Source organism: Mesitornis unicolor, unplaced genomic scaffold (genome assembly GCF_000695765.1).
Source record: "Mesitornis unicolor isolate BGI_N332 unplaced genomic scaffold, ASM69576v1 scaffold971, whole genome shotgun sequence".
Taxonomy (NCBI): domain Eukaryota; kingdom Metazoa; phylum Chordata; class Aves; order Mesitornithiformes; family Mesitornithidae; genus Mesitornis; species Mesitornis unicolor.
In genome coordinates, this window is record NW_010161517.1 from 62,104 (window position 1) to 73,854 (window position 11,751).

The 11,751-nt window shown below is 40.8% G+C and overlaps 1 protein-coding gene across 1 annotated transcript in view; it reads left to right on the plus strand.

Annotated features, from left to right (window-relative positions):
- LOC104547466 overlaps positions 1–7,408 on the plus strand; it is a 9,527-nt gene extending 2,119 nt beyond the window's left edge. The window contains exons 2-3 of the mRNA XM_010193164.1: positions 546–631; positions 7,128–7,408. Coding sequence (XP_010191466.1) covers positions 546–631; positions 7,128–7,408 — 367 coding nt within the window. The remainder of the gene's footprint in view (positions 1–545; positions 632–7,127) is intronic.
- The last annotated feature ends 4,343 nt before the right edge of the window (positions 7,409–11,751 follow it).

Consider the following 11,751-nt stretch of genomic DNA (forward strand, 5'->3'; position numbering starts at 1 on the left):
CATTCTCTGCATGACTGCATCTCAAGATGGGTTTTTCAAAACCCATTGAAAAATGTAGCTGACTGTGATATTCTTTGGTGTGGAAAGCCAAGATTTGTGTGAAGTTTCTGAAAGAAGGTGGCAAGGGAGAGGGCACTCATGTCCCCCAGCCATCTCATGTTGCCTGTCATCCAGCTGCCAGAACTCTGAAGACTGTGGCTCTTCTTTACCCTCCAACTGAGCACAGGGTTTGTATGAGGCCCCTTGTTGCTGTTTCTCATATCTCTGAATCCCATACCTGCTCTCCTCCTCTTAATCCACTCTAGACCAGCAGGCATCACAGGCCTGGCTCCTCTTCCCTTTGCTCTTTTAAACACCTGATATTTCTAGAATAGTTCAGCTGAAAGCGACCTACAATGATGTGGTGGATTAAGGAGACTCCAAATAGTCTTGAGATGCCTCAGAAGCAGGCTCAAACTCAGCCATAAGTTGTGGTGTAGGCAGGCGTTGGCCTATTCCTTTCTTTAATATGCCGACTGGGGCAATTTTGCTACTTCTGCATGAAGGGCTACTGAAGAAGTTCATGGAGACCAGGGAGTCAACATCTCAGCAGCCTGTGTGCAGAGTGCTGAGTGTTCAAAATCTCCTTCAGGTATGGTAGGGTGTGTCTCTTTTGAGAGGGGAAAACCCTTTCAGAGTTCCCTCAGAGGGAAAAATGACAGGAGAATGGCACTTTGACAACATGAAAAAGCTCCTGAAAGAAAAGTAGTTGAGTTTAGTACAGCTGCTATAAATAGAGATTTGTGTTGAAGGCTGAGTGGGAATGGTACTTTAGTATGATGGTGGCAGCATGGCCTGTTAAACCATGTCTCAGGAGACCTGGATTCCTCTTTTGGTTTTACTACCAGGCTTCAACACTTCATCCTGTCCTGTCACTTCATGGTCCTGTGGTTTGGTTTCCTCGCATGTGAAATGGAGGTACTGGTATTCACTGTCTTTAAACACACAGCAACTGCTAGGTTTAAAAGCCAGTCTAATCTCTAAAAGTCATAACAGAGCAAGACCAGGGTCTTTTTGTGACAGCTGTAGGGCAAGAAAATTTCCCTGACTAAAGCTACAACTTTAACAATGGATTTTCTCTTATCAAAATCATAAACTTACTATGGCAAAAACTGTGGGAGATGCTGTCTCTTACCTAGTCAATATTCATTTTTTTCTCAGTGCCTTACGCTCATTGTCCCTGAAGTCATTTACTGAGAGCAGCTGCCAGCATCAGAATCTCAAATAGCCAATCCTGTGTTTCTTTTAAAATTATGTTTCAAGCTTCCAGTGAACTGAATAATTTTCTACATTTAAAAACAGTTTTAACGAGAGGTTGTGTCACAGATATGTAGATTCATTTCTAAGGGAAATGTGAAAGCTTGTATTCCTCTGCTTAGTCTAATGTTTAAGGAAAAATATAACTAGTAATACATTTTTGTTCTTATATTCATCAAACTGAATAGCATTTTATGTAACAGGAAGAGTCTGTTAAGAAATATCATATAGAATCAACTCCCTTCAGATTGTTTTTAAATCTTCTCCATAATTTATTCCAAATGAGAATGAAAATACATTTAAAAAATCATAAAAGAAGAAATTGACTCAATATATTTATTTAAATCAATGTTAGATTTTGATAGCATCAAAAGATTTCTTGTTCATTTGCATTCATTTATTGTTCCAATTTTATTACATTATATTTAGAAAGAATACTGTTCTGAAATGAAAAATGAAGCTCCAGAATTAACCTAACTGAATTACCTGTTCTTTATTACTTGCAGTTGGTATTATTTCATTCTTTTATGAAATCATGAGTTTGGCTGCTAAAACTAAAGGCCTAACTGTATTATACTTTGTGAAGTTTATAGATTTTTTCCTTTTTTTTACCCAATCAAACATTTGAGACCATACTACTATCAGTAGAGAGTTATCAAATGGGTTGATAGTACGTCATCACAGGACCTCAGAGCATCTGGCCTCACCTTACTGGATGAAGGCAGTTTTGGTGGGTACTTCAGGATTTGGTCAAACTTGTCAGAATTTTCATCACAGCTTTGAATACTGATCATTACCAACAGCTTTTACAGATGACGCAAAGGCCAGGGTACCAGGAAACATGGAGAGGAGAAGTTTATAAAACAATAAGGGTAGTTTGGCAAGCACAGTCATTTAAACAAAATTTGAATGTTTGTAATACATTTAATATCCTGCTAGGCAGTGAAGAAGTAAGACCTGGGCTTTCTAACCAGGCAATAGAATCAACACAAGTTCTCAGTACGATGCTGTGATAAGAAAAGGAGATACTGAAAAGGTAGAGAGAGAGCAGAAGAAAGGGTTGGGAGGAATATTTCCTAGAGACAGTATTAGAGAGAGGCTATAGTTTATAATGAGTAATCTGTTTGGCTTCTGAAGAGTAATTTGGTATTTATCCAGACAGTTCTGCTGGGCTAGCAGCCAGGTAGTCATTTAGTCCAGAGAAAGACGTAACTGGAATCAATAACTGGAAGTAAGACAAATTACAGGGAGCCCTTTTGAACACTCAGAAAGTGAAAACTTACAAGAACTTTCCAGTTTGGCTGCTGGCGAGGCAGAAAGCTTGAGATAGTTTACCTGTCTTCAGCCAGGAGTGTGGCATAGAAGCTCATAGTCCTCAGCAAAGTGTGTGGAGGGAGCACGATGAGGAGACATTGTTGGAGGTGGGCAGGCTGGCTAAGCCTTTCTGGTGAAGGGGATAGAGCAAGGTGTGGCAATTAGACATGGACTCCGATGCTTGTAGCAAGCAAAGACCTTTATTGAATCTCTAACACAGAGAGTTTATATAGAGGTTTAAAGATCAGTAATTTTCCATTAGCTCTGTGCTGCAAGCACCTTTCCTTATTTCATCATATGACAGTTTCAACAGTTCTTGTTAAGCAATGTCGGATTGCAAGCTTGTGAAACAATGTCTAGTTGCACAATATTTGTAGTCTTTAACCACAATCTCTCAGTTCCATCTTCAGCTCAGTGTACTGCTCTTCATTCTGTTAGCCTCCCCCAAGGTTTCTTGCCAACTAGTGCAAGCACATGTGGACCTTCATCTGAGTCTTCTTTTAACAGTTCACCTACATCTCCCCCTTCTTTATTAATAAGATGTTTTTTATAGATTTTTCAACAATACAATTTATACAAGAAATTAAACAGGGTATGGTTATTAAGACACACAAAAATATACCTATGCAAGTTAAGCCAGTTTTTATTATTGCCTTTAACCAATCACTAATTCCCCATTCAGAAAACAACGTATTTAGCCATGCCCAACCATCATTGATTTGCAACTTGTTGACACCATCCTTTAACTTTTGAATTGCCTTATGAATGGATTCAGAGTGATCAGATAGATTCATACAGCACATTCCATCAAAGTCTTCACATCCATGTCCTTGGGCTAATGACAAGAAGTCAATAGCTGTGCGGTTCTGCAAAGTAGCATGCCTTATAGAATTTACATCTAAAAGAAGCCTACTTAAAGCTAGAGATGTGGTGTTACCTTGCTTTGCAAGCCACCAACATCCTAACTTGTTCAAAGTAGCTAATGCTTTTGCTGCAGCTACGCCAGGAGCAAATATAGATGTGGCTATTATTTCACCTGTATTCCAAAATCCCACATTGCCATCACATTTACTTGTAAAAGCATGGGCATTCCGCTTTACACGTGATTGATGATGGTACTGAACTATCACTGAATGATTGGGGGATAGAAGAGTCAGATGGCCTAAAGTACAAGGGCCACCTATTGCTTCTGAAGGCACTCCAGACCAAGCTCGATCACTACAAATCAAAAAAAATTCCATATGGTAGTTTTCAAGGCACTACACCAACATTATTTACAACATATTGCAGATCTCCAGCTATGTTCCTTGCTCCATCATGCTGTGTCTCATTACACCAAACAGATCTATTTGTATATGCAGATAATATAGGATCAAGCTTCTGTTTCGGTTGAGACAGAATCCACTTGGAGGCACAACCTAGAATACACCAGATGATGATGGTCGCACACAGTGTGCAGGTACCCATTGTGGACCTCATTCTGTGGAAGCACAAGCATAACCTCATCCCCAGGTTATCAATGAATAAGGACCTTCCCATTTTCCGGTTTCTAAATTTTTTAATAAAACTTCTGCCTTACACTTTAATTCGCACCTTTTGTCATAGATTGATACAAAATGCCTAAATATTGGCGGTCCACCTTCATCATTCCATTGATTTTAAAAAATTCAAAACATAAGTAGCTTTAGCTAGTTTCTCTTGAGGAGTGAGAGAGCCTACTCCCCCTTTTTGTTTTAATAACATAATTTTCAAGGAACCATGGGCGCGTTCAACAATCACTTGACCTGTGGGTGAATGTGGAATTCCTGTAATATGTTGAATACCCCACTGCTGTAAAAAATTTTGAACTTTTTGTGAGATATACGCAGGGCCATTATCAGTTTTTAATTGTTTAGGAATCCCTAGTGTTGCAAAAGCTAAGAAAAGGTGTTTGCAAACATCCTTGGCCTTTTCTCCTGTGTGGTAGCAGTGGTTAACAAGGCACTGGAAAGAGTATGTACGGATATATGAACATATTTCAATTTTCCAAACTCAGGAATATGAGTTACATCTGATTGCCATATCTCCAAAGCATGTAAACCTCTAGGGTTTACACTATATGATAGAGAGGGAGTTGTGAGTTGACAGTCTGGGCAAGCTGTCACAATTTGGTGAGCTTGGTTCATTGTGAGGTGAAAGGTTTTCCGCAATGCCTTAGCATTCTGATGATAAAATGCATGCGACATATGAACTTGTTCAAAGGTGTTTGGCAAAACAGCCATTCCAGCCAGAGTGTCTGCTTGCCTGTTGCCTTCCACTAGGAGGCCAGGGAGGTTAGTCTGAGATCGAATATGCATGATATAATAAGGATTTTCCCAGTGATTTATAAAAGCCAACGAGGTTTGAAGTAAAGCAAAGAGATGTTCATGATCTATTTCTTTTAAATATGAGGCTTCGATTCTTAACACTATACCAGCTACATAGGCAGAGTCAGTGATTATGTTAATAGGACATTCCCCTTTTTGAAGAACTCTGACTACTGCAGATAATTCTACAGTCTGAAGTGATCCCTTTACAACAGAGATATCAGACTGCCATTGGTTTGCATCATTTTGCCATGCAATAACATCTCGTCATGTTTTACCAGAGCCATCAGTAAATACAGTTGATGCATTTAAAGGAACAGGGCTGCATTCTGGAAGCTCCTGGATGTTAAACTGCAATTGCAATAACTTTTGACTGGGTGGATGGAGTGAAATTGTTCTGGCAAAGCCTTCCAAAGCAGTTTGAAATATTACAGAAGTCTGAAATAACCATTGTAACATTTGCATTGACACAGGTAGTATTATAACTGTTGGCTCCTTGCCACTTAAAGCTAATAATCATTGTCTGCCTTTCATAATTAAAGAAGCAAACATTTCAATTTTGGTAGTTACTGTTTTTCCAAATTGATGTGGCAGGAAAAGCCATTCAATAACCAAAAGAGAATCCTTATTTGTGACATCCCATTGGAACAAAAGCCCATAGGGTTGAAAGTCTGTGTTTAAAATGATTAATTGGAAAAGGCAGTCTGAGTTATAGCATTGAGCTTGTCTTTCAGATCTTGCCGTAGCAACCTTTTGAAGTGCTGTACGCGCTTGGGGAGTTAATATTATTTCTGAATTTAATGCAGAATCTCCTTTTAACAGCTGAAACAAAGGATGGAAATCTTCATTACTAACTCCCAGCAATGGTCTCACCCAATAGTTCCTAACAATTTTTGCAAATCATTTAAAGTATTAATGTTAGGGACAAGCTTCAAAGACTGTGAGGTGATCTGTTGATCAGTTATCTTCCACCCTAAATATTTCCAAGGGGATGTTTGCTGCACTTTTTCTTGAGCTACCTCTAAATTAGATTTTTTGATACTTTCCAAGACTATTGTCATGCCTTGTTTCATTTCTATCTCAGTTTTTGTTGCTACTGATATATCATTCATGTAATGATAAATGCAGGCATTAGGTAGCTTCTCTTGAGCTGGAGTAAGAGCCCTTGCAACAAACCATTGACAAATAGTTGGACTATTTTTCATGCCTTGTGGTAACACAGTCCAGTGATACTGTTTATTTGGTTCAGAGACATTGACAGCAGGCACTGAGAAAGCAAATTTCAGGGCATCATCAGGGTCTAAAGGTATTGTGAAAAAACAGTCCTTTAAATCAATTACTGTGAGTTACCAATCCTTTGGGAATATTGTGGGTGACGGGAGCCCTGGTTGTAATGGGCCCATGTCTACGATTACCGCATTAATGCGTCTTAAATCATGCAGCAAATGCCATTTTCCATTTTTCTTTTGAATCACAAAAACTGGGGAGGTCCACGGGCTAGTAGTAGGAACTATACGGCCTGCGCACAATTGTTCATCGATCAACACCTGTAAATGTTGCAGCTTTTCTAATGTAAGGGGCCACTGATCTACTCAAATGGGAGTTTCAGTTTTCCAGGTCAATTTTAGGGTGTGCTGCTTTTCAGTGACCCTTAGGACAAATTTGACCCAATACTCAAACCCCATTGCGATGAACAATCTCACCCCCAAAGAGTGATAGGAGTAGGAAGTATAAAAGAATGAATGCTTGCCCTTTTTCCTTCCGGGCCTATCACCTGGACAAGAGATACACTCTGTTCTGGGAGGGTATGACCTCCTATGCCTGTGATTGCCACTGAGACTTTAGAAACTGACCATTGAGAAGATCATGACGATTTTGAAATAACTGTCATGTCTGCCCCTGTGTCAATTAGTCCTGACAACTCTATGGTTTGTTTGGGAGTGCCCCATTCCAATTGACAATTTAAAAGGGGTCTCAAAGTAGAGACCTTTTGTGCCCACAATATTTGTGGAGCACTGGTTGAATCAAAACCTCAGGAACCTCGCATTGTGCTTAATGCCCGGGGAGGCTGTGCGTTAAAATACACCAATTGTGCAATGAGAGAGCCAGCCGACAAGAAAGATGGTGGCATAGGAGTCCATATCATAATTTTGATTTCCCCTTCATAATCAGCATCAATTAAACCAGGTAACACAAAACGTCCCCGCATGGTGGTTGATGACCATCCTATTAACAAAGCACTTTTATCATCACCCAATGGTCCCCACACCCCTGAGGCTACAGCCTTGACAGCTGAGGTTTCTAAGGTTACTGATTCTGAGGTGGCCAGATCCACTCCGGCGCTGCCGCTGGTCTATGCGTATAAACTTGAGGCCAGAACTCTGTGCGTGGAGCAGAGGCTGCTTGTGTCATTGAGCGGCCCTTCGTCACGCTTCGATTCCCGTTTCCCTTGAGCGGCTTGCCATCCTTATCAAAGTGAGATCGGCATTGGTTTGCAATGTGCCGACCTTTCCTGCATCTTGGACAAATGTCTGGGCCTGACCTTTTTGAATTGCCATTCTTGGGACAATTTCACTTGGTATGTCCTCGTCTTCCACAAGAGAAACAACCTTGTTGAGAAACCTTGAGTGCTGCAAATGCCGAAGCCATAGTTGCATATTGATGAGAAAGAGTTCCCACTTTATTACATGTGTCAATCATTTGCAATAGAGTGGGGTTATTGAGAGGTCTGAGCACTTTCTGGCAATCTTCATTGCCATTTTCAATTGCTAGTTTTTTCAAAAGAGTGTCACGAGCTTCTTCATTATTGACCTGTTTATCTAAACTGTCCTTCAATTTATCAACAAACTGCATAAAAGGCTCTGTAGGCCTTTGTTTCAGACTGGTAAAAGATCGTTGTGGTTTACCAGCATCAGGAACCTTCAAAAAGGATTGGAAAGCTGCGTCCTAGGAGTAATTTAAAGCAGCGATCGGCAATTGTACTTGTGCGGCTGTTGTTTGCACCTTCCCCCAAGAGAGCATCTACTCCTAGAGTTCTTAATGGATCTCCCACTGAACAATTTAAATAATCTAATGCCTTTCTTTCAAGTACTTGTCTCCAGTGACCAGACCAAATCATAAATTGAGTAGAAGTTAAAAGCAACTGTGCTAATGTCTTACAATCATGTGGACACAACGTATAACTTTTCATCACTGATCCGAGGAGATTAGTGGTATAAGGAGATGAAAGTCCAAATTCAAAAACACCCCTTCTTAATTCTTTAATTACTGTGAAATTCAATCCTTCCCATCTCGGTTGTCAGTTTGCCTCATATATTACAGGACAGGCTAAGTGTAGCCTCTGGAGCATTTCTATATCCCCTGCCTGTTCTGCGTCCTTGCGGACACTTTGCCAAATGTCATGAGGGTCTGGGGGATATAGATCCAGCTCTTTTTTGGGGTCAACTGATCCAGGATTGAAGGGTTCACCCCCTTCTTCATTTTCTGTTTCAGCCACACCATCCAAAGGAGGTGCTGGGGGTTCAGGAGGTGCCGAAGGCAAAGGTTCAGTTGCTTCCCCTGTCCCTATGTGCTTTTTCAGGACTTCAAATAAGGTCCTCCAAGGGGCTAGCAAACTGGCTGCTACAGGGTCAGTCCTGGGGGCTGCATCCCACAGCTTGACTCCAGCAGCATCCCATGTTTCAGGGTCATAAATGTTGATAGCAGTGACTCCAGGAAATTCCTGGGACACCCACTTCAATAGTTTACATAAATCAAAACTATTAAGCTTTGCATTCTGCTTTTTTAGGATTTCTTCCATCATTCTACACACAGTCTTTCCATCTTTGGACATTTCTGATCCCATTGTTCCCCGTTGCTCACCTCTGTCCTGCAGAGACAATTGTAAATGGCACCATTCTCCTGCTTCTTTTCAGCAGCGTAGACTTCAATGGGGCTTGCCACTGGCTCAACAGTCGTAGCTGACGATTATCTCCTGGGTCCCTGCTCGGGCACCATTTGTGGTAATCAGACACGGACTCCGATGCTTGTAGCAAGCAAAGACCTTTATTGAATCTCTAACACAGTTTATATAGAGGTTTAAAGATCAGTAATTTTCCATTAGCTCTGTCCTGCAAGCACCTTTCCTTATTTCATCTTATGACAGTTTCAACAGTTCTTGTTAAGCAATGTCGGGTTGTAAGCTTGTGAAACAATGTCTAGTTGCACAATATTTATAGTCTTTAACCACAATTTCTCATTTCCATCTTCAGCTCAGTGTACTTCTCTTCATTCTGTTAGCCTCCCTCAAAGCTTCTTGTCAACCAGTGCAAGCACATGCGGACCTTCATCTGAGTCTTTTTTTATAATTTCACTCACAGCAAGGGAATAATGAAGACCTTTCTTTTTTTTAATTATTTTTTATTTTTTCCAATAGAGGTGTTTCAATTTGCTGGAAGGTTGTTATGTCAGATAATTCTTAACTTGGTGACTTTGAATGGCCCAGAATGTGCTAAGAGCCAGGGAGAATAATCTTCCTGGCTTGCCTACTCTCCCTGTCTAGTCAAAATGTGATTAGTTTGTCTCTTAAGTTAAATTTTCTGAACAGATGGTTACCCAGGGAGAGTTTTTATTTCAGTGACATGTTGCTTTCTAAAGGAAAAGGATCCAGAAAAACTTTGATAAACTTTATTTCTTGAGAGTTTAATTCATGTCACTGTTTTGGCCCTCCCATCTGTAAGTATTAGCTTATTCTTGCGAAGTCTGAACCCTGTACTCTTCTCCTCAAGGAAGATTTTGTGCTTTCCTTATTGTTAGTCTCCTCTGTGGAGTTTGAGGAGCATGAGGAAATGGCAGGATTAATGTCATTGTGTCTACGGACAGCCATGAGTGTACAAACTGAATTAGCTGTGTGAAAGAGCTGTGTACAGATAGAATGAGGGCATGGAAAGAGGAGCGTCTGACCATGCTGGCATTCTGCAAAATGTAAAAAGAATATAAATAAAGAATATGTAAAGGTGCACAGCATTTCCATGGTCCTATTGGGAAGTTTGCATGCTAGCTTGTGTATCATCTTTGAAATGTTGTGCCTGAAGCCAGAGGGTTCAGCTTTCATTAGATTCACCTTCTAATCCCTAGGGAAGTGAAAATTAATTCTAGGGAGTTTGCTATTTTCGGTTTTGAGTCTTTATTTGAAATGAAACCTCTGTCTTCTCTGCATGAATATGAAAGCCTAATGTGATTTTATTCAGTGCACAAGTTCCCACTAGTACATGGCAAGAACGTGTGCAGAACCTTTCTGTTTTCTCTGCTCCTCACTCCAATCCTCCTATGCAATACACGATGCTCTGCCTGGCTGCCCTGCTCCAAAATCAGTGCCATTCAGCAATGCATTATGAGTGAATATCTAGGGTTCCCAAGCTTAGCTGCCCTGCACCTGGAAGACAGAGGTTTTTATATTTTCTGACTAGCTAAATCCTCTTCCCATGACATTAGAGGTAACATAGTCACTGTGGCTAGCAACGGGTAACTGGGAAAAGCCTCCTTGAGTAGTGATTGAATGGGAACCTGGATGTTAAGATTAGTTTGGACAAGCAATTCTATGTTCATTTAGTGTTCCCAGTCAGAAAAGATTTTTTGCCACACTGCTGGCTGATGGACAGCATCAGGACTTACTGTTAGGCATTCCTTTCAGATGACTGGCTTGTTCAAGAGGACAAGAGTAGAACAATATTTTCACCATGGAAGCTATCAGCTATACTTTTCTTTTTTTTCAGTTAACCACATCTTAAAAGTCTCCTGCATTTCACTTGTATCATCTCCTTTGGAAAAGTGTGTGTTCAATTGATCTGTGCTGTGGGCTACTCTGAGGCAAGTGATGAAAGCAAATGAATGGGCAGAGCCCAGACAAAGCCTCCCGACTCCCTTCTATGAGAGACTGATGACTTTTCCCTGAGCTGGCTCCCTACTGATACCTGCATCTGTTGCGCTACCCCATGATCCTCTGCTTGTTATAGAGTGAGGTCCCTTGTCTCTCATTCAACTTTATTACAGGAGTGCTGGCCAGAGATTAAGGTCTCCACACATCCAAGTGTGTAATGGTCCTATAAAACACTCCTAGCAGTGGCAAAATTAATTTCTGTGGCAAAATGGACAGTGGATGCCTTGTTCTGAGAACAAGAGCGATACCCACGCCCCAGAATCCCAGTGTGAGGGATTTTTTAATTCTTTCCTTATTTCTCTCCTGCAGAAACATCTAGGGGGAGCAAATGTTCAATAATATTGAACAGGCTGCCCAGGGAGGCAGTTGAGTCAACATCCCTGGAGGTGTTTAAAAGACAAGTAGATGTTATGCTTAGGAACATGGTCTAGTGGCAGACTTAGGGCTGGATCAATGGTTGGACTTGATGATCTTAAAGGTCTTTTCCAACCGCAACCATTCTATGATTCTATGGTTCTAACATTTGGCTGCTTGTATAGCTACCTAAGGAGATCAGAGCCCCCCCAAAAAATAAGGAAAGTAAGCCGCTGAAAAATCTACTGGAGATGCTATCCCTGTCCCCTTGAGAAATGACATTTGCACTTTTTGCCATGCAATCTCTGTGCCATGGCATAGAAAATGCACTTTCTTCTCCCACAGAAACATAGAAAACATTTTGCTCTGCTCAGGGGACTCATGTCCTTCATGAAAAAACAAAAATCTTTTCAAGAGAAAAGAACAACAGGAAAGGTGGATGTTACCAGAAACAGAAACTCAGCACTCACTAGGGGAATGTACCTGTGGCAAGTAAGAATCACAAAATCACAGAATATTAGGAGT